Genomic DNA, 23925 nt, shown 5'->3' with positions numbered 1-23925 from the left:
GACTACCCAGTAATATTTTCTACTGAAACTAGATATAGTAAGCATGAGGTCAGTGTTGCATCTAAAAATGTCTCTATTGTAAAAATATTACATCTTCCAAGCCTGCCCTAATGCTATTTTTATCCACTGAGTATTCACAATGAACAGCATGCTGAAATCCTAAATAATAAACAAACATACAATATATTCAATGCATTAAAACTACATTTATATGTAAATAAAGCCTCAACTTAAAAAGCATTTTGCCATTAGAAAAAAGCCTCATGCTAGCAGTAAAGTTGTGAGCTACCATTTCAAGAATGCAAACGGCTAAATATTTTCAACTGAGAAATATAATTGTAGAGTAGGGCAGTTAAAGCTACCCTGTTCGGATAAAAAAAATAAAAATGTAAACTACTGCTGTAACCTGAATTCAGAGCCCACAAAGTTTCAATCTAAACTAGGAAAAGGCTAAGGCTGGATTCACACAATTTTTCGGACCAGATCTGGAACGCAGTGCATTGCATTTTTACCACGCTTTTGCCGCGTTTGGTCCTTCCAGTGTCTCTCCCCCTCCGCTGCAGAGGTCTAAAGATCCTCGAGTCATCACGTTTCAATACAGTATATTGGGCGTGAAGATTCCGAGGTACAAACCATTGCTGCAGCAGAGGAGAGAGGATGGAGGAAGCAGTGACAGCCAACCGGGTAAATATAACTTTTTTTATTTTAGACCCTAGACTAAAGAAGATCAGGTAACCCTTGCAGTGCAGGGGTATCCCCACTGTAAGGGTTAATAATATTTTTCTTCAGAGTTCTTCTTTAATTTTCAGAACACATTTTTTAACAACATTACCAGAACAGTTGGTTTGTTAGCAAGGCCAAAATATAAAACATAGTAAATATTTTAACAAAGTAACCATGTCTACAATTATCCAATTACATATATCACTTTTTGAACTTGCTATCAATCTAAAATATATATACCCAAAAAATTGAATTAAGAACACTTCTGCCTATAAAATGTTTTGTGCGTAAAATCTATTAAATGGCAACTGACACTCAAAGCTGATCATCCTGTTTTCTGTAAGCGTTGGCAAGATCAGTCTTTAAAATTTTTCTTTACAAGACCCAGCAGAAAGATTTCCCTCAAGAATCTGCTTCTTGCAAGATTTTAGGTTTCAGGCAGAATATTTCTTTAACACAAAAAGTGTACACTTCTTTCTGTTGTAACAACAGATACTGTAGCAATCATATCATAAAACATGCTTTTGTAGAAATTTCTATTTAAAGCAAGCAATTAGAATACCAATATTGTAATATATATTCAATGCTTCCTGTCTATTCTCTTTAATTTACGAGCATTGTAATTTTCTGGAGACATCAGATGAATGTATGACAACCATCTAACCAGCCTGCAGATCTGGCAATCTACATGTAGGCTGAGAAGATGCCTGCTCACACACACACAGTGCAGCACCAGTAAGACAATACAGAACTATGACCTCTACTAGGATGTGTCAAACTGTTTAAGTGCATAATTTTTCATATCTTGGCATTCTCTTGGAACATTTAAATGCTTTAGATAATTAAAATAACCAGTAGATCTTATACATTAAAATCTAGATTGAGAGGTCTCATACCATGTAAAGCCCTGACCTTTGCACGTAATCAGAGATGGTAGAAGTAGGCCTTTAATTTACACCGTTGCTTCCATGCAAGTAACAGCTGGCTATGCACAAGACAATACCATTACCAGTTTATGAAATATCTAACCACTTGAGGATAATTGTTTCACCTTTCCCCTAACACATAGTCAATCACGCTTTAGCACAATTTCTATTATCCCCCTATATATTGATAAAGGCTAACAAGACAAAAGTATGGCATATGTACAGGGAGTATGTGGGGAATGTGCAGAACAAGAATATGGATAGAATGTTGACAGGCAAAATCGTAAAACAGTTTTGGCAAGACTGTGGGCATATGTGTAGGAGAGGATTGTGTATAGTATGAGAATGTGAGGTATGAGCTGGAGAAGCATGCGGAGGGTATAACAGCATACAATAGGACCTGAAGGAGTATGCAGGATATGACAGAAGGCAGTATGAGCAGGATAGGAGTGTCGGAGGATATGAAAACATGCAGGCTCTGCAGGAATGGAGTTTTGGAGGGTACGATAGATCAAATAAGAGTGGTGCAGCGAGGTATGAAAGAAGCCAACATCTGCAGTAGAGCAATGCAGAGGCTAATGCAACAAGCAATACTGCAGGAGAGACATCCAATGGGAATTACAACAACCAGTATGCGCAGACGAGAGATATGCTGTAACACACAAGATCAGGAAATATGGGCAGGAGTGTATTGTGTAGACTTTAGCAGAGTGCAGTATATGCAGGAGAGGAGTGCAGATGGTATGACAGCAGACAGTATGTGAAGGAGAAGAGTTCTGCAAGATATGAAAGTAGACAGTATATGCAGAAGAAGAGTAAGGAAGATATTATAGTAGGCAATATGTGCAAGAGATAAATGTGCAGGGTTTGAAAGTGGTCAGTATGTGTAGGAGAGGAATTCAGAGTATGACAGCAGACAGTATGTGCAGTATAAGGTGAAGATTATTAAAATGGGCAGTATGTGCAGGACTGGATTGTGAAGGTTAAAAGAAGGTCTGTACCAGAGTATGGTCATTACACTAAGAGCATTGGGGACTGGAAGGAGTTCAATCTGAGAAATTGGTGTGGCTCTGTTTACATAGTAATTGAAGGCATGTGCGCTGTGGTGCTTGGCAACACCTAAGTGTTGATAAATAAACCTATTACTCTGGATGATGCACTATGCACTTCACAAAAGGAAATGGTGGAGGTTATGTTTGGATCCTATTTTAATGACTTGGTTTTAGCCCAAGGGAGGTGATGTGATTTGAGACAATTGCTTCTTAAAAGAGAGGCTTCATTGAATTTTTATGTTGAGAACAAGGGTTCCATTGGACATAAGTAATTGGTGGGATTTGCACACATATTGACAGCAATATTTTGTTTAGTGTGATACTAAATACATAGAGAACAAACTAGGGAGATCTATGAGGTGAGTGATTTCCACTTATCCTCATAGTTAGAGCCGACCTGTGACACAGAATCTTTCCACTATTTCGAACGCCTAGGTGGGAACCCAGCCTAAAGGAGAACTATGAGGTGAGTGCTTTTCACTCACCTCATAGTTCTAGCCGACCTGTGACAATGAGAGTGCCACAGGTCGGCTCAGTAGATCACGAAGTGAGCGAACACATACCTGTGTTCGCTCACTTGTCGATCCTGTCACGGCACAGAGCCGTGACAGGGGAGGGGCTGGATTCCCCCCTCCCCACTCCAATCCGCCAGCGCTGACTGGCGGAACGGACAGGGGAGGGGGCAGGTACAGCTGGCTCTGCCTCTAGATAGGCAGAGCCAGCTGTCACTCACACAGCTGGGCGGATCCAGACATAATTGTCGGGATCCGCTTCAGCTGCGGCGTCTCAGTATACCGCGAGCTGCAGCTCGCGGTATACTGAGCTTAGGGTGATGGGAGGACGCTAATTTGTGTCCTGCCGTTACCCTAAGGAGAACTATGGGGAAAAGCCCTAACCCCATAGTTCTCCTTTAATCACTGATAACACTAAACTGATGAACAGTAAAAGCGTTTTAATCGTCACCTATGGGCGTTTTTTGCGATTTTTGCGGGCCCACGCAATTTAAGGCTTGACATGTTTGGTGTCTATTTACCCGACGTGACCCTTACTTTTATGTTTTACAAAAAATATGGGTAAGAATAAATGTTTTATAACATAACGTAGGGAAACTTTTTTGTTTTTTTTACATTTATGGTACTTTTTTAATTATATAGTTTTAAAAAATACCTCCCGTGGTGCTTATATACCTCCAAAAGAAACCTCTATCTGTCCCCAAACTTTTTTAACATAAATTGCAAGGCTATAGTCCGGTCATACTGACTGGTGAAATTTTTGACTGACTGGTGAGACACTATCAAATTTTTCAAGCCCTGGTTGGGATAATTTAATATTAGCCATGAAATGTTTTATATCTTCAGTAGAGGGTTGGGGGACATGTTTATCCTCTTTTATATTATATCATAAACTATAATGTGTGCTGAACACATTCACTGTCTCTGGGGATTTATAATTTTGTGTTTATCCAAGGGATGTACATTATAAGATATTCTTGAAAGAAAAAGCAACCGAAAGCTCCAAAAAGGATCATCCAACTAAAAGGTTCATGTGCAAGATTGTTATGGGTCGCTGCCCCACTTCAGCCAGGGAGACTGTGGTATCCAGGAAAGAACAAAAAACAGGGGGCGCCTACCCTAGTGCAGATGGGGTTTTTTTATTGGTTAAAAGGTAGCAAGAGTAAAATGGTACTCACAAAGGTAGATCACAATAAGTTTTCAGCAAATATGAGATGGCAAACCAGGATGGAATAGATGAAAGCTGCACAGACAGACCTTCGTTTACGCGTTTCCGTTCTGAAGAAGGGGGCGTGTCCATTTTACTCTTGCTACCTTTTAACCAATAAAAAAACCATCTGCACTAGGGTAGACACCCCCTGTTTTTTGTTCTTATAAGATATTCTTGTTTTACAATGTTGGTCTTTAAATCACCTGGCAAGAAATGTCCCTGCTATGTTACCACTAGAATAGAAATTTAGTTTCATTCTTTGCAATTGTTTATTGGAATGATCAGGTAACAAAAGTCCAAGGTCATGCCTAAGCGTCATCAAAACAGAAACCAAGGCAGGTTGTGTATGTGCTTTGTTTTGGGATTCAGGAGAATGGATTTTGGTTAAAAGTTGATCTATTTGCTGTGACCTCTGTCTATAAGTTCTAGCATACAATTTTTAAAAAATCCTTGAGTATATGCCTTATGGGCATTCCAAAGTACAAATGGAACAGATACTGATGAGGCATTGAGGAAAAAAAGAATTCAGACAACTGTATTTTGTGAGAAGTGAAACATTTTGAGGCATCTTCCTTATAGCCGGATTATTTCACCAAAGCTGTATGGGCATAGAAGACTGGTCTCCAAAAATAGTAATAGAAATAGAAGAATGATCAGAAACAGATCAGAATAAGAAACAGATCAGAATAAGATAAAGGCCTGAAGGGTGAGATACATCTTCCTTGAGGGTGAAAGTGACCATATTTTTTTGTAGCTATCATTTCTCCTCGTTTTTTTTAGCAGGCGTTCTAGCTAATAAGGCACAGGAGAGGCAGGTTGTGAGAAATCATAACATACCAGAGATGCCCTGGAGCACTGAGCCACATGTTCACTTGTTACTGGAAGAGGCAGATGAACATGTTTAGCTGCCATCTTGTCCACATTTTCTAAGCTTACGGGTCATGACGCTGGTGTCAGCAGTAATATAATAGCTGTAGCTGGAGTGTAAAACACTGTCTCAAGGCTTAATAATGAAATCTGGCACTGGTGGTTGAGCGGACATTCAACTCACATGCTAGCGGGATCCCTACTGAAGATTTTGATTTATATCAAGAGAAATGCAAAGCCAAACATGTTTCTGATACACTTTATATGATCAACTGCACTTAGCCACAGTATACACGAGTTATGGAAAGAGTAAGCTATATCACATCAAAATAAAGCAAAAGCAAATCAACTATAAATTAAACAGGAAATAAACCCTACACTTCTACAAATCTAGATGAAATATGCCAAGAATTACTATCTATACTCACAACGCTCAGATATCATTGTACAAAGTCCTCAAGGTCTCTGTCTTATGTGTGAGGGTTCAGCTTCATACAGCTTGCAAGTAACAATCAGTCACCAAGAATCAGGTTTAGTGTTGTGGTGTCCACTTTTAATTCTCCAACAAAACTGGTCAAGATAACAACAGTTTTCTCCTATGTAGGGGGTATATCAAGAACAATCCCAAACAAAACAAAGAAATGCAGGAATTTTACAAGCTCTAACGTTACCTGTTAACTGCAAAAGCAGCAGCATGCATTTCCAGCTCACTCTATCTCTATTTGCTTTTTTAATATAAAGTCAGCTGTGGCTTCTGCCAGGCCATAAAAAAATTTGGGGTGGACTGCAGCAGCATGTTGGCTGGGGAACACAACCACTCTTTCCTTACTAAGATCCTTGAGCCCCCAAATCATAGAAAATGTAAAAAGCTAAACTTCCTCTGGTGCCCTTTAGCCTACAAACTACCACTAGCTGGTCAGTAAGTACATGACAAGGGGAATTCAAGAAGGGCCTAAAAAGAAGCTAATGTGAGCTATGCTTATTTTACACATGGGAACTATGCACAAACTGATTTACAATTCAAGTTAACAGACTGCTGTACTTGTTCATTTAAAACATCACAGTTTGTTAAATACAGTCATACACTATTCAGCATTCTTTTAATTAAAAATAAAGAAAAATGTTGTTTAATTTTGGGAAGATATTTGTTTAAAGAGTCAATTAACTGAAGATGTGCTGCTTTAGCAACTAGCAAAAAAAGACACAATGGAATACATTTAAAAAAGAAGCACAAATGTGAATTTAAGGGGAAGGATAGTTTCATGCAGGGAAAGAACAATATGATGAGCCTTCTGACTTGGCAAAGGAACCAATGATACATGCTAGCACAAAACTACAGACTTTGTGTTGTGTCAAATGTATCTATCAGGGCAGATAAGCACATAATTTCATAAGACATTCATGTAATGCTTATAAAAATGAATGTGTAGTGTTTTTTATTTTTTTTATACACTGGTTAGGACTGAAAAAGTAAATTTTTGTATTTTTTAAGACAGGTAAATATAAAATATTGCATATGAATATTATACAATCTTCTGTCTAGCCAGCAGATAACGTTCTTGGCTCCTTTTTAGCTGTTTTCCTCAGTCTGCTTACCACCTCAGCTGTTACTTACACAGTTAAATAGCTTAAGCTGAAATCTGCACATAAAAGTTAATTCAGAGCAGTGATTCATCCCTTATGAGATGGCTGTGACTAAGCAAGACTGTTGTTCTGTTTCTATTGATATCCTTGGTACTCAGGCAATCCTTTTTCATGTATTACATTTTTCATTTCTTTTGCACAGTGAGTGATAGCTGCGTCCATCAGTTTTGGCTGTAAACAAGTCCCACGTGATCACGATTGAAAACCATGCTAATTGGTTGCTGATCAAAGAGATGAGACCAAGGCTTATTAAAGTGGTAGTAAAGTAGTTTAAAAAAATTGAGATTGGCAGACTTTATAGGACAGAAAAGACTGTGTAAGTCTCTTCTTCCATAAAAAGCTTTTTCTTCATACTGAGCTATGCCATGCTGAGATGAAAGTATGCCATGGGAGTGTGGAGATGGCTTAGCCATGCTGCCTACTGCAACAAAAAATCTAGAAAGAAAGAAATATTTTTAAAGAATATATATATATTTTTTTAGTATGTTGTGTGAATAGGAACACATCACATAACAAGAGGGGTTTTCTCAAATTTGATTGTAAAAGTGGAAATACTCTTTAAATGTCCTAAAGCAACATTGCAGTACAGTAAATATTGCATATACATTTATGCATAGTCAGAGGGGAGGACTTGGAACAGTCTAGGCATTGGATGTATGGGGGATCAACAGCAACTTGGCAAAATCTCAAACCAGTTCCATGTTCTACTAGTGTCTGCTGCTGCCACAGACTAGGCATGGTCACTCGTTTCCACCTGACAATGGCCAGCATTGAACATGACTAGAGTTCAGCTTCAATAGCCTGGAGTTCTGTAAATGCTGCACTGAAGCAGCAGCAAGGAGTAAGCAGGCCAAGGTTCTTTTCACAAAGAATGATTTATTTTGTTATTATTATTATTTTAAAAGACAGATGAAAAGGCAGGGCATACTTTTAGCATATTATTTTTAGTGGAAATATCCTTCAGGGTAACAAATTAAAAGGATATACTTTTTGATTGTGATAGTATCCTTAAAAAATTAGTTAGCACTGTATGGGAAGTAAGCAATTTGAGTGTCTTTACCCTGTTTATTGTGCAAATGATTCTATGGAGCTAGCTCCATGCTCTTAGCAAATGTTGCACTACATTCCATATCTTTTTTTGGCCTCACTACAGTTGGAACATGTATGACAAAATGTTTATTTGAAACAAGAGCATAAAATAATCAGCATTAATGTGTTGCCTGACACCAAAAACATCCACTAAGTGAAAACTGAAACAAAGCACCTGTACCAGGGGGAAAAAGTACACATCACGAACAATAAAGGGAAATTAAAATGGCTGTGATTCTTGGATAGACTTGGCTGACCTGCCGGAAAACTACGCAGTTAGGTGTAATGATACAAAGTGTACTGTGGAACTAAAAGGCAGGGAGTCTCTGTAAAAACACAGGTTATTTTCATAATGATTCATTCAGTTTCCTGGAAAGACGAAATCACTGAAATCAATTCACATCACTGAAGAAAACAAGCTATAGTAAGGAGTTGCCTATGGAGGTACCAACATAAACCAGCTGAGCCTATTGGCCTTACAAAACCAGGTTAACATTAACTCCCTTTTATAGTTAATGTTTTCTAAAGGGCTTTCTCCTGTACTTTTGAGTGTTATAGGAGAAAGAAAGAAAAATGTCCTGCCATAACAGGCAAGTTTTTTTCATGTGTACAATGAAGGAAAAAATACATACTGCAATTATACCATGCTATGACAAGAAAATTAGCTGATTTATTTCTTTTAAAAACACAGCGATAACCCCACTGTCAAAAAGTATATATAAAAAAAAATGCAGGCACACTTGAAAATCTGATTGCTATTTTCACATTCATGTTACCTTCAGGTCAGTAAACAGTCAAATCTGAGAATTATTTGGTTTTCAGCCCTTTGAAATAAACACTGTTAGCAATTGATCTACTTACTCTTCTCTATGAAAATAAGGTAGGCTATGTTAATGATGGTATCACATTTATCCCTTGCACTAAAAAATACAGATGAATCATCAGAAAATGGTCATCCTGGACAATTCAGTAGCAAGTTGTTTCAGGAAATGTAGATGAGATTGCTATAGAGCTGGGAGGGTGAAGATGTGGATCATGATACAGTATGAAGAAGTGTAGGTGTTGCTGGGGAGGTGAGTCAAGTATTTCTTGGTGGATAGTGTGTAAGTGTGACCGGTGACATTGGAGAGGGTGTGTGTGTGTGTGTGTGTGTGTGTGCGCGAGTCTTTTTTTTGTCTATGTATTGGGTGTTATTGTGAATGAAGATGGCACAATCAGACATCTCCCCAATGGTTCTGCATTATGGATAATAATCTGCCTGTACTACTTAGCAGTAAGAAAGCCATCAGTTTTGACCTAATCACCAACTCGCAGGGAAACTCCATCATGTTTCACTGTTGCCTGCAGACATTCATCTGTACATCATTTTCTAGCACTTCGGCAGACCAAAAAAAGCCTTTGGTTAAAGTGAAAGTGGAATTGTTAAAAAAATAAAATGCTGATTGGCAGGCTTTAGTAAGGCTTGTGTAAAGCCGGGCATGCACGTTTCTATTTTTAAAATAGAACAGATTCCTCTGTCAATGCTTACGAGCATTGATGGATGAATCATTTATATTCTGACAGCCATCCGCTGTCAGAATACCCGAATGGAATAGTAACTGATTGGTTGTATCTCTGTTCAGCCAAGAATTTTCCAACAGGCTCCTTTCAGCTGATCAAGAGATGCCGGACTGAAGGGTGCCACAGTGGCACTCACGGATCCAATTTCAGCTGGTTCATCAAGAACCAGCCAAAATTCCAAGTGTGTATACCTGGCTTTAGTCTCTTCTGCCATAAAACTTTTGTGCGGCCATTCAGCAATTTTTTTTTCTGTACACTGAGCCGCACATGAGGAGCTCAGTGTACAGACCCAGCATGCACATGCACGAGTTAGATCATCAGAGGCCGGTAAACCAAGCGGCCAAAGACTCGAATCCTGGAAGATCAGGGTGAAGTTGGCCGCGCCATGGCAAGAGAGAAGTGCAGCTCTGAAGGGGATCGGTTTGACAGGTAAGTCTGCTATAATGTGTGAACATGCTTTTTTTTAATTATTATTATGGCTAAAAGCTCTAGGACTCATTTTTTATTTCAACACCTTACTTACACTTTAACAGACAAATATTTTAGATTCAGACTTGTCAATCTAGGCCACCATCTACAGCCATTTTCTGCACATTAGTCCTTGAGTTTTTGTATGAAGTTGGCTTTTTGAACTCAACTCTTCAGTAGAACCACATTGAAAAGACCGATCTGGACTTTAGATGGGTGTAACAGGGTCCCAGTGGTTTCTGCCATTTCCAAGCTGATGGAGGTTCTGGACTTTCTGTTTTAAATGTAAGTAAGCTTAATTTATTTCTAGTCTGTTTCTGTGGCCTACTAAATTGTTGCTGCTTAACTGGATAGAAGTAGTCTGTTACTATGTTTCTTTAATCTCCCCATTAGTTTATCTAAACATTAAGATATTTTATTCGTGTTTTTACATGTAAAAGCTTTCTGTGTGTAGGCATCCAAATCCCTGAGATGGCCCCCTAAGCCAGCACGTGATGCTTTTTTTAGCAACACCCGCTGTCTCTCCAGCACTCAATACACTTCCTGCCAGTGGTGTCGCAAGCAGGTTGCCCTGAAGCAACCCCCCATGTGTCTTTTTTTTTTTTTTTAAATCACAGGTCACGGGCACACATGCAACTCTTTGGCTAACCGTTTCACCCAGGGAAGGGGCTATCCCACAGAATTGACTTTCTTGGAGTAGTCAGATTTTCTAGCACTTTCAAAAGCACAATGCAGGTAAATAAAAATTAATTTAGAATAAAAGAATTCTGCATATAAACATGCGTGAATTTTAAATGCTTATATGCAGAATTATTTTATTCAATATTCTGCATACAAGCATTTAAAATTCGCAAATGTTTATGTACTTTTACCTGCAATTTTGATGACATGGTCTAATTAAGGGCATTTAAATATTTTAGTCTATTACTTAAATTTTTGTAAAAGTGATGTTTGGAATTATAACGTGCACTTTTTCTTATTTGTATGGGAATGCACAAGACACAAACTGATCATCTATGACAAATATTTTGGTGAAATAATGTGATGTAATGTGGTGTAATGTGGTGAGATGGTCTAAATTACACAGGACCTTTCCACAGTAATATAAACAAGCATATAGTAGTTCTAAGGACAGGCTCATTTTGTATTGCCAGTAGTAAACCATGGACAAGAAAGGGACAGTTCCATCAGGTTTATCCTGCACGTTTACTTTAGGCAAACAAACACAGTTTCAGCCAGGAGGGCTTTGTACAGCATGTCAATAGCATAAAACAAAGCATCTGCTTGTCAAAGCTACTAACTAAACTTATGTTAGTTACTGATTAACAGGATGTCCCTGAATGGGTTTCACAAAGCAAAAACAGGCAGCACTTGTACCCTTTAAATGTTCTGTTAACACTCAGCCTTTTTACCCAGCAACAGACTCCCACAGCAAATAGAGCAAGAGAGAAAGCACTGAGCAATGGTCAATTCACATATATAAAGTCTTACACTTTTTTTGTACATCAATGATTAAAATCAAACAAATAAAGAAAAGCCCTGATACGTAAAATAAGTACTTACTGATGTAAAGGCCAGCAATTCTTCTTCTGTTAACTTGTGCACAGGGTTATTCTTCTGGAAATCAATGCTGGAAAGTGAAAACATCATATGAACAGCTAAGTGAATCAGCTTCAAGTAAATTAATAAAAACGTTTAGAAAAGACACAAAATACATGGTCATATCATTCTTGAATATAATTCACCACAAGTTACCATTTTCTGGCACAATAAATTTAAAGTGGATACTGTGGTAATCTAAACCATTTGCACCAGAAATAATAATAATTTAGATTTCTTTAGAATAAGTCTAAATTGTAACCATTGTGTGATTCTAATTTGGAAGCCACACTGGGAATCCACAGTTTCCAACAAAATATATAAAATTTGTTTATTTAGATCTATGCATCAGGCTTCCTAATGTTATCCATATAATTTTGGCATGATGCAATAATATAATTGGCTAATTGCTTATGATTATATATTAGCTTTTTTATATTATGGTTCTGATCATTATTTTCATGATCCTGAATTGATATTTGTATCATTATTTATGTACTGAGCACTTTCTAGATCCATCTCTCTGGGATAATTTAAATCATATTGCAATACCCAGTATTTTGCTATATTTGATTAGCGCATGAGCGCCAGTCAGTTCTGATCAGTAGGGGATACGTAATTGGAGCAGTTCGGAATGGATGTCACTGTAGTGATATCCACATCCTTCCAGTTTTTTCCTCCATCTTGTAATAGAGAAAAAAGCTGAACTTACCGGACCCATGTTAGAATTATGAGGAATCGCATGTAAACGGACATGTGTCTGTTTAGAGCAAATTACCCCCAATGCATTAAGATCAGGTCCACCAAAATGGAACTGTTTTCCGGAACTGGCCAGAATTAGGGGGAAAACGGATGTAAATTGATGCACATCCATTTATATCCGGCTGCTCGTAGACTAACATTGTGCTTCTGTTCAGATCTGCCTGCAAAACTTACTGAAAACATTAATGCCCCATTGCTGGTTGCTACATCTTTACATCATGCGACTTTAAAAATACTATACATGCCTCTCAAATGTGCAAGATCCTACAAAACTGTTTGAGCATTTAAACAGAATCCCACAGTCTCAGGTGCTGAGGGCATGTCTTTACATAGAAGTGACTAGGTAGCCTTCAAGCCATTTGTCATAAAAGTAAATTGGCAGACAGCATGGCTAATGGACACTATTCACTTTTATGGTGGACTGCTTGGCCAGGCATGTACAAACTCCCTTCAATGGGAGACAGCTTAGTCTGGTCCAGACAGCTTGGTCTGCACAAGGTCTATGGGGCTGGTCTCCCTGCACCTCCTGCATGGGAGACTAGGATAGAAAAGTCCTGTGTACGTCTAGAGAGAGGCCATAAGTGCCAGATGAGTAAGCATGTGCGGACTTAAAGTGTGGGGAAGAGAAATGATGCTTTAAGGAGTATTTTGTGGGTACAAGGAATGCAGCATATGTATGCAGTAAATATTGCAATTAAGTTCAGACTTTATTTAACTACACCTAATAGTAGCCACACCTGCTTTTCAGTACACTACACATACTGCATGTCATCTACAATATAAGTAAATGTGTCTCTTTTCTCAGGTTTTTTAAGTTTAAAGTTATCCAAATAACCCATAGAATCTGCTTTAACACCTGACAGGTAAATGTATTCACTTTGCTACACCTATATCCGCCCAACTAATGTGCCATTCGTTTTTTTAAAGAGATCCTAAGATTTTTTAATAGGTCTGTTTTAATATATTATGCATTTCATATAATCCTGAACCATTAGCTCTATCTTGGCTCTATTTATCTCAGACTGATTTCATAGAATGTAAAACATCTGCACATATTTGCTACACATATCTAAAAGCCACCAATCAAAATCGTTTGTGCTTTCCGATCCTGTGACTGGGTGACATGTTATAAAATATACCACTAGCATTGTGTGATTACTAGTGGTAGCCTCTCTATGTACATCACTGAATAATATAATTTTGATGCAGAGTAAATAGAAACTCTAAGTTTGAAACACTTTCTGTTATAAGACAGTAACGGTAGGCTTTATGTACAATACTACAGTAATGGTTTAACATGTGTAACAATGACGCAATCTGAGGTCAGACAACAGAGTATTTACTTTAATAATTTCCAATATCTATATACACAAACAGCTGTATACATTATGTACATACACAAATGTATACTGATAGACATGCAAGCATAAACACATTGTCATACACAATATTTTACTCATGTAAGAGGCATAAACACTGAAGTAATCAGAAAGCATGTGCTTACAATGAACACTACCACTTGCACGCCATGGCGTAATGAAAAACTCAGATAATACATGCAGATGATTTCTTAAATAATGCAAGTAAGCAGCTGGAGAATCAAAAGAAAAAAACATTTTTACACTCCGGAAATTTCCAGTTACATCATCAGCTTAATTACAAAGGCTACAAACCACACATATAAGACTGTCATTTTATTAAAAGACCAAAGGTGTAAGGTCTGTAAGGCTTTTAACTAGGGATGCACCGATACAAGCATCGGTATCGGCGGCGATACCGAGTATTTGCATGAGTACTCGTACTCGTGCAAATACTCCGATACAAAAACCGAGTACCTGTGCCGCGTCCGCCATCTTCAGGGACCCGAATCCGCCGCACACAGGACCTCCATCGCGTCTTCAATGAAGCAAGATGGCCGCGAACTCCTCCTCCAAGTCCTCAGTCATCTGCTCCATTCTGACCTCTTCTCCCACTGATTGGCCGATTGGATGATTGACAGGCTTCCTCACCAGTCAGGAGTGACTGGTGGGGAAGCCTGTCATCATCCAATCGGCCAATCAGCGGGAGAAGAGGTCAGAATGGAGTAGATGACTAGGCTGTGACACGGAGTGGCTGAAGCAGACGGAGAAGACGACACAGCAGGTTAGTACGACACAGCAGGTTAGTAACCTGCACCTCATGGGGCTGAGCACAAAAATGCTGTTTACCGGCATATATTATTTTAAAAAAAGAAAATAACTATGTAGATATTGCTAACTAAGGCTTGTATGCCCCTAGTGGTGAAAATAGATGAGCACATGTCCAGACTGCAGACCAGAACACAGTGTGGCACAGCTATATACAATTCTGCATACCTGGCTTTATATTATAAGAAAATGTAATAATAATATGATTATACAGTCAGTTATACAGAATTGGATATATCTGTGCCACACTGTACAGTGTTCTGGACTCTGGACATGTGTAAAAAAAGTATCGGTCCTCGTACTCGGCCTTAAAAAAGTGGTATCGGTGCATCCCTACTTTTAACCACACTTAATCACATATACCTGTTATGGATCTCAGCTACTGAGCGGTGTGTGTGCTGTATCAATCAGGAGGTGAGGATCAGTCTTTCCCAGAATGGAAGAGGTGCATGTGTAGCGCACGATAAGCTGTAACTATTTATCACAGTAGTCTTTAGCAATAGTGTCAACTGCAAGTATTACTTCATACAGAGTCAACTATATGGAATACATGATATAGGATGTGTTCCTGCATACATAAATCTTGTACACTTTCTTCTCTGTAAAAAACATTTTTTTGATCCACCAAATCTATCCGATAGCCCAAGAAAACTATGGATTGGTTATGAATTAAGGAGTATTTTTCTATGTTCAGAATCCACCCTAATCTCTCCAATACCTCCCTGACCTTTTGCAGACTCCTTAACACCTTCATCTCTGAAGATGCATAGATCAGAATATTGTTCAAATAAGGAATCAGGAAGACACCCTTAAGAGGCAAAGCAGACATGGCTTCTGCCAAAAAAAATGTAAAATTCTCAGAGCTGCAGAAAGCCCAAAGGGAAGAGCCCTGAATTGCCAGTGAGAAACTCCTCTCGCTGTTTGTATCACAAATCGAAGAAACCTCTGATGCTCCCAACAAATTAGAATGTGAAGATACGCATCCTATAGATCCAGATTGATCATAAACACTGACTTGATAAACCTTTGATTTTCTGGCACTGGAACTATTACATTCTGGCATGTAAGCATCTGAATACAACCCTGTACGGCCAAAGCCTTTACACAATCCTTAGGCAATCTGGTTAGAAAAAAGGTTTGAGGGGGAACATAAAGAAATTCCAGGTGATAACCTGCTCTTAATACATGCAAAATATACTGACTTTCCAAAATCTTCTCCCAAAGGAAAAGAGTCTTCCCCCCACCTTCTTTAAATAGTCATTTGGTGTATTCATACGGCTCCGTAGTATTTGGTGTCTTTGGACGGCTCCGTAGTATTAAAAGGCAAACCTCCTTTTGCTTTTTCTTTATTAAATGGCTAGCCCCTTCTAGGCGTCTGGGATTAACCTTGTTTTTGTCCTTGTGGCGGACGAAAAAAACGTTTGCTGCAAAACCTCCTTTTCTCAGGAAATAGTTTACCCTTCTCTGATGATCTTATACCTCATTCAAACACTAACTTTCCTTCAAAGGGCAACCCACAGAGTCTAGCTTTTGAAGACACATCTCCCTCACAGGACTTTAACCAAATTCTGCATCTGGCAGAATTTAGAACAGCCCCTGACCTAGCACAGGCTCTAACCGATTATGCTGAAGCATCAGCCATATAGGCCACTGCCTTAGCAACTACTGATAAGGGCTCCAAAATGTGTTCTGCCAGAGCACCCTAGGAGAGATGTTGGGATACCCTTTCCAACCATAAATCCATGTTTCTAGCAACACAAGTGGAATAGATACCGCATTACCATCCCAAGCTTTACGTACAAGCGCTTCCGCCTTCCACGCCATTTGATCCCTTATATTACCAGCATCCTCAAATGAAAGATTCTTTGAAACCTGAGCTAATGGGCATCTAATTTTGGACAATTGAAATATCTGTCATCATCCTCTGTGCTAAAGGGAAACTTTGTTTTCCAAAACCTAAAAGATAGGAACTTACGCTCTGGCTCCTTCCATCCCCCAGAAACTAAGTCCTTAACTGACTGGTGTATAGTACAAACTCTACCCTGTGTTTTTAGCAGATCCCTGTACACTCTATTATGAACTGAAATGGCTTGTGGAGGATCTGGAATCTGTTCAGTAGCATAGACTGCCTGTAACAAATAATCCATTTCTTCAAATGGGAAGAGATGTCTAGAGGGCGGCTTTCCACACCTTCATCTAAGGTTTCACCTTCTTCCAGCGAACTACCTTTAGAAAAAAACCTAATTTTTGCTTGACCTCCTGAAGCTAAACCTGAAGGTCCTGGCAAAACTGGAGCAGTAGAGCATGAGGGTAACAATTCGGAAAAGACACTTTTAAAAGACTGAACCATAGGTAACTTCTCAGTCCTCATACTCGCCAATAAACCCTTCATAAGATTAGAAGACTCTCTAGCTACTAGCTTATTAAGGCACAGATCATAAAGAGGCTTTTGGTAACCGGAAGGAAGCTTGACAATACAGCTGCCACAGCATTTCATAATTTGTTTAAAAGCTGGGGCTGTCGGTGGAACAGATTAAAATGACGCAGTTTTCTCAGAACGAGAAGGGTCCTGCAGGGAAGCTTAAACAATCAGAACAAATTTTAGTATACCCTGCTTCAAGACGCTGCACCAATGCATCCCCTTAAGCCACTTAACAGGCCTCTGGTTTTAGACACCACACTCGCCTGCCTGCCGTCTTCCTTCATCTTGGCAGCCGTGGTGTTCCCCACACTGGCTCCGAAAAACCGCCCGAAGATCCGTGTCCGCCACAGCATCAGCATGCAGAGCAGCACGCAGCGGAAGGGACATCAGAGTTGGAAATTACGTCGAGCGCCCAGAATGAGGCTTGAGCTGTGCAGCTCCACCCCCAGCCAGAACCAGCACCGATGCCACCACAACAAATGCAGACAGGCAATGCCAGGGCAGCTCAGCCACAACCAAAAACCGTGCAATAGACAGGGCAGTAACACCAGGGCCTCAGGAGTCAGCCAGTCCAGCACAGGAATGTGAGATCCTGGAATAATAGGCATAATAATATCCATAATAGGCAGCACGGCCGCAAGGAGACATGCTATTAGTAGAGCTGCAGCCTTCACATTTAGCCAGCGGGTCAGGTAAAAAAATAAACGTGACATTGTTCCAGGACGGTAGGAAACACAATCAAAAACTGAGGGACGAGGGGGGTTGGAGGGATATTTAAAGTCTGTTCAATTGTGTTTCCTGTAGAAGGAGGAGCCAATCATCTATTAGGTTGCCGTCCTGGAAGATGATTGGAGAAAGAGTTATGGGTTAAATTAATCTTTCGATATGTGAAATGAAAGTATAATACAATTACTAATTCCATTAAACAAAGTCCACGTAAATTGAACTGTGACCTTTTTGGAAAGCTTGGCAGACTTAAAACTTATACATTTTGTTGAGGAAAAAATGCTTATATGAGCCCCTCTCTATCTAATGCTTACCTAGAGCTAATCAATTTAGGAAGCTTAAGTCACAGACCTCACATACTTCATGACAGACAATTAAGTGACAGTCACCAAAAGTTACTGGGAAACGTAATAAAAGTTAGAGATGTGTCCATTGTACAGAATGCATTTAATATATGGCAACCAGCCAGATGGAATTCACCTTACACAGCCTTCATCACTTCTGACAGCATGTCTGGGAGTGGTACAAAACTGCACAAAGTCCTGCAAGAATATTATTGTAGGAAATCTTGGCAATTATAAAATCCCTCATTTACGTTTAAAGTTAATTGTTTGGCTGGATGTAAAGCAGATAAGCAGACAGGATAAAGAAAAAAGTCTAGTAGCATAACAAATGGTGTAATAAGCTTTACTTTTCTTGGCATGTGTAATTCTGTATGCAAATCAATTTGTATGACTTTCGCTCCCACTGTGAGTATGACCTATGTATTCTAAAAAAAACTCACTGAAATACTCTTTTTGATGAGGTAGATATGTTTTAGAATGTTAGAATGGACTCCCAGTAGCCACTAGTAACTCACCATTTTTGAAAACTGAAACATATGCCAATAAAGCTAAAATTATTTACACATACATATGTACCATCGCATGCATGAATACAATCCGCAAGAAACTGTAATATGCACAGCAACGTTAATGCACAAATGTCTAATTTATTTTTCAACATAAACCTCGGTTGATGTAGCCCTGGAGACATATGGTTTTCTACACTATGCTCCAGAATTTATTATGAATATAACCAAGTATTTGAATCCTATAGAACACAGAGTTGTTGCTCTTTTAATCTAAAACTAACTAACTTTAATAAAACCCAGAATCTCTCTTGTTTATAAATCCATAATAAAGATACAGTACAAGAAACAAAGCATTACTGGTGCAAGTAGCAGAGATTGAAAGGTAACCTTTACAGGTCAATCAGATACACAATTTGATTAGTATTAAAGTAGAACTAAAGTTGCAATTTCAAAAACTGTTAGCAGGTAGGATTCTATGGCAGAAGATACTCTGCATGTCTCTTTTGCCATAAAATCTCTATGCCTGCCTGCTAGAAATTCTTCTCTAATTGTAAACTGCTGTGCATGTGGCAGATGCTGAGAGTAAGAGACAGGAGCCAGGATGATTATATATGCCCAGCCAATAGAAAAGGCTGAAGGCTTTTATCCCAGAAAACCAGGAAAAGATGGCAGCAGTGGTGAAGGAGTTATGAGGAGGAGCATATACGGTATGTTGAGGGGACCACTTTAGGAGGTAAGTGTGAAATGATGTGCAAATATGCTGTTCATACTAAGTTACATACTATGAAAGATGGTCCTGGGGGAACACAGAAATTGAAATTCTAATTCAAGTAATAGTTAAAATCTAATTGGTTGGGATGATTGAAACTTTGCTGATTACAAATATGTATGCCTAGCAGAGCATGCATGTAGTATGCCCCCTTCCTAGCTAAAATACTGGGGGGAAAAAAAAAATATATATATATACACACACTATATTGCCAAAAGTATTGGAACACCCCCCCAAATCATTGGATTCAGGTGTTCCAATAACCTCCATGGCCACCTAGGCATGCGGACTGCTTCTACAAACATTTGTGAAAGAATGGGTCGCTCTCAGGAGCTCAGTAAATTCAAGTGTGGTACCGGTATAGGTTGCCACCTGTGCAATAAGTCCATCCATGAAATTTCCTTGCTACTTAATATTCCGCGGTCAACTGTTACGCGGTCAACGGTGCACAAAGCAAGGTCCATAAAAACATGGTCGAGTGAGTTTGGTGTGGAGTCCTGACCTCAACACGATAGAACACCTTTGGGATGAATTAGAGCGGACACTGCGAGCCAGGCCTTCTCGTCCAACATCAGTACCTGACCTCACAAATGCGCTTCTGGAAGAATGGTCAAACATTCCCATAGACACACTCCTAAACCTTGTGGACAGCCTTCCCAGAAGAGTCGACGTTGTTATAGCTGCACAGGGTGGGCCAACTCAATATTGAACCCTACGGCCCAAGACTGGGATGCCATTAAAGTTCATGTGCATGTAAAGGCAGGCGTCTTATACTATATTGCCAAATGTATTATATTTTAAATCATTATTAAAAAGTAGAGATGCACCGATACCCAAGATTCCACGCTTCCTGGGATCCTCAGGCAGCATGCTGGAGATTGGCACAGCCCTGGAGAGCCCCACACGCAGCCCTGGTGAGAACGCAAATAGCCCTGGTAAGACCATATAGCTCTGGTGAGACTGCACACAGCCCTGGAGAGAATCTGCACAGCCCTGGTGAGACCGTGGACAGCTCTGGTGAGACCGCGCAAAGCCCTGGTGAGAACGAGCACAGCCCTGGTGAGACCGCGCACAGCCCTGGTGAGACGGCGCACAGCCCTGATGAGACCGTGCACAGCCCTGGTGAGCAACAGATTATGCAGCTTCATATTATTCTGCATTGCTGTATAATGGATTACTGGGATTTGTAGTCATCTCTAGCTGATGGTATTCTGCATTGCTGTATAATGTTTTGGGGGAATTTGTAGTTTCTCTACAGCTTGGAGTCAGTGGCAGAACTACCATGCTGGCAGCGGTTGAAGCTGTGACTGGGCCCTGGTGCTCCACCACTGTCCTAAAATCATTAGTCTGCATTGTTTTAGAAAAACTGTCACATGGCACTAAAAAAGGTATTGGTATCGACAAATACTTGAGGAAAAGTATCGGTACTTGTACTGGTCTGGAAAAAATTGTATCGGTGCATCCCTAAACAAAAAAGATCTAGTCACCTTTCCTCCGGCTTCAGTATTGCAGGGGCTGATGTTAATCTCTGACTAGGTTCAGGGCATGCTCAGTAATCCAAATCTTCACAGTGCTTGGAGCATCTTCTCATCAAAATTTGGAGAACTTTACATACCCCAGATCACACCGGAAGGAAAATTATGTCACCCTCACTTAGGCACTGAAGAAGCAAGGGGAAAGGTGAATATTCCATCTAACTTTTTTTTAAACTATTTTCCAGCAGTTTAGCAAGGGGAAAGGGGACAAACAGGAGACTTTGTATTTTAGGTACAGATCCAGGTAACACAGAAAAAATGTGACGCCTGGGTTTTCAAGGTATAGAGATTCAGAACAAGAAATCAGCTTAAAAACTGTAGGCTTATTCAACTCAATGGTTGAACGAGTACTATGTGGACTATACCACAGCAAATCCAATCTGTCTGGCAGATGTGGCTTTTAAAACATGTGTACTGTGTTTTAAATGTAATCCAATAAATTATTACAGCCAACACAAGGGAAATTTGAGTAAAGGATGATTTGCCCAAATCTAATTTTTTTTTTGTACTTAAATGTAGTATAGTTTTTTTTCCATAAAATTAGAACTCTACATTCCAAAGCAATGCGTTCTAGAAGGAAAAGCAAGTGTTTCTTGATGTTTGCGGCACATTACACACTAAGCTTTTTAAACTGTTCATTCAAAACGAGGAACATACATTTGGCTAGATACTTTTAGAAGGTGACCCAAAGTTGTAAAATGCATTTGGATCTAACAATTATTCTGTTCTTTTGCACTATTCTAATTTTAGTGCCCATCTTTCCATCATCACATAGTGGAATGAAATGTAAAAATACGATTATCATATTTAAATTTTGTCCCACACAAACAACAAAGCAACCATAAATTGAGCTTATGCCAGAAGTTTTCATTTAAAACCAGAAACACTACTATGATCTGAAGCAGGGGTGCCCATAAGGTGGATCACGATCTACCAGTCAATCGCAAAGCTAATTCTGGTAGATCACGATTGGAAGTTATATTTGGCTGCTCCGTTTATCTTGGAGCTCAGCTGCTGCTGGCCGGGTGCAGTTCTCAGACTTGGCGCTCTGTCCCGGCTAAGCTCCTGACATTTTAAGGCAGCTGTGGTTCACAGAGTACAACATGCAGCTGCTCCACTATGAGGAAGCCTGAGAGCCGGGCCCTGGGGCCACAAACATCGGACACAGTCCCGGGCCGGATGAGTGATGTTCTTTCGCAGAGGGAGGGGGCATTGTGTACCGCAGGCTATATATATATGTGTGTATATGATCTGCACTCAGGATCAGACCAAACCCAATAAGCTGCTGTGCTTAAAGTGTGTCATACCCTAACAAGTGAATATAAAAAGTGCACTGCACTATGAGGGTTAAAACTTTCATTATAAACCACTATATAAAATTTGCAAACCACTGTATACAAATTAGTGCATTAATCCATCCACTATAGAGTTAAACTCTCATTCCAACACTATATACAGAAAATTCATAATCCATTCATATCTACAAAGTAATGTACTTTTAAATATGTATATGCAAAGTTCATAAATAGATAATCCTTCTTAGAGTTCAATACATCCAGTGCTCTTTAGTGATATGTGAAATAACTACAGGACAGTGCCCTCACGGACCAGACCATTCCCCCACCGACAGACTATGCCCTACCGACAGGACTGTGCCGTCACTCTATAAATTCGATTTCAGAACGCGTCGGCGGCCATATTGGGCGCCGGCGGGTTCTGCGCATGCCTGCCGCCATTTTGGGTGCCACCATCTTGGTGTATACCAAAATATACCCAAGATGGCGGCTCGCATGTGCAAAAAACGCACTGGTGGCCGATACGGTCGCAGCTTGTTCTGCAGTCTCTTTGAGCGGTTTCGGAGGCTCGTTGCCTCCGAATCAGCATTGAAATGTGTGTCCATTGATAAAACGAATGAAAATGTTTTTCATTTGTTTCAACCGAAACTATCAGGAAGCTGGCCTCGTGAGGTATGGTTACCTTACCTTAGTATGTGCAGCCTGTAACCCCCGGGGCCTCTCCAGCGAGTACGCAGCCTTCCTCCGGTACCCAGCCGGATCCGTCTGGCCAATCAGGAAGGCGGGCGCCGTGTAATGACGCGACGCCCTGCTTTCTGATTGGCCGGGAAGCTGGCTTCATGCTCCTTCGTCATCTCATGACGAGGGAGCATGGAGCCGGCCTCATGGCCAATCAGAAAGCAGGCCGTCGCGTCGTTACACGGCGCCTGGCTTCCTGATTGGGCGGCCAGACGGCTCCGGCTGGGTACTGGAGGAAGGCCGCGCTCTCGCTGGAGATGCCTTAGGGGTGACAGGATGCACATAATAAGGTAAGAGGGTACTTTCTTGTTAATCGGGAAGCCGGTGGCGAGTCTTTACACGCTGCCCGGCTAATCAGGAAGCCAGGTGGCGAGTAATTACACGCCACCTGGCTTCCTGAATGGGACTTCCGTTACTCGACAATTGGTATCGGCGAGTACCGAAAAAAAATTATCGGTACTCGTACTCGGTACCAAAATACCGGTATCGGTGCATCTCTACTTAATACTGACCCCTGAACTCTTCAAACTTTCCTTTTTTAATGGTGCTTTGCTTGGTTATCTCTTTAAAAACCAGTGCTGCATCCTGGTAATCTTTGATCTCATTCAGGTAGATCTCCACCTCTCAAGGTTGCCTATTACTTCTTTAGAAGATGAAAAGCCTTAGAGAGTATCTCACCAAAATTAAACTTCTATTGCAGCGGGTGCCTAAGGAAGCCTGCAGACTCCTGGGAAAAGCAGTGCACTATATTTCCAAGGGCATTCTGTACATTAACAATATATGGAATGCCTCCAGGATGCCATATTGCATACTTTTTTTTGACAGTTTTATAAATGTACAGCAGAAGCAGTTTGAAATTTAAAAAAAAGGGTAATTATTAATAATGTTAAATTACAAAAGGGCCTGTTAGTCATTATATGTTTATAGGCTTCTCATCATCTCCAAGTATTTAGATCAACTTCTTGTATCCTGTTTCTCATGGTTATGAC

General features: G+C 40.0%; 1 protein-coding gene across 1 annotated transcript in view; it reads right to left on the bottom strand.

Annotated features, from left to right (window-relative positions):
* The window catches only part of TTC27 (tetratricopeptide repeat domain 27), a 267500-nt gene that overhangs the window by 124594 nt on the left and 118981 nt on the right, over positions 1 to 23925 (bottom strand). The window contains exon 10 of the mRNA XM_018552894.1: positions 11615 to 11681. Coding sequence (XP_018408396.1) covers positions 11615 to 11681 — 67 coding nt within the window. The remainder of the gene's footprint in view (positions 1 to 11614; positions 11682 to 23925) is intronic.

This window comes from Nanorana parkeri, unplaced genomic scaffold, assembly GCF_000935625.1.
Source record: "Nanorana parkeri isolate BGI_ZX_2015 unplaced genomic scaffold, ASM93562v1 scaffold100, whole genome shotgun sequence".
In the NCBI taxonomy this organism is placed as follows: domain Eukaryota; kingdom Metazoa; phylum Chordata; class Amphibia; order Anura; family Dicroglossidae; genus Nanorana; species Nanorana parkeri.
This window is presented reverse-complemented; position numbering and strand designations above follow the sequence as displayed.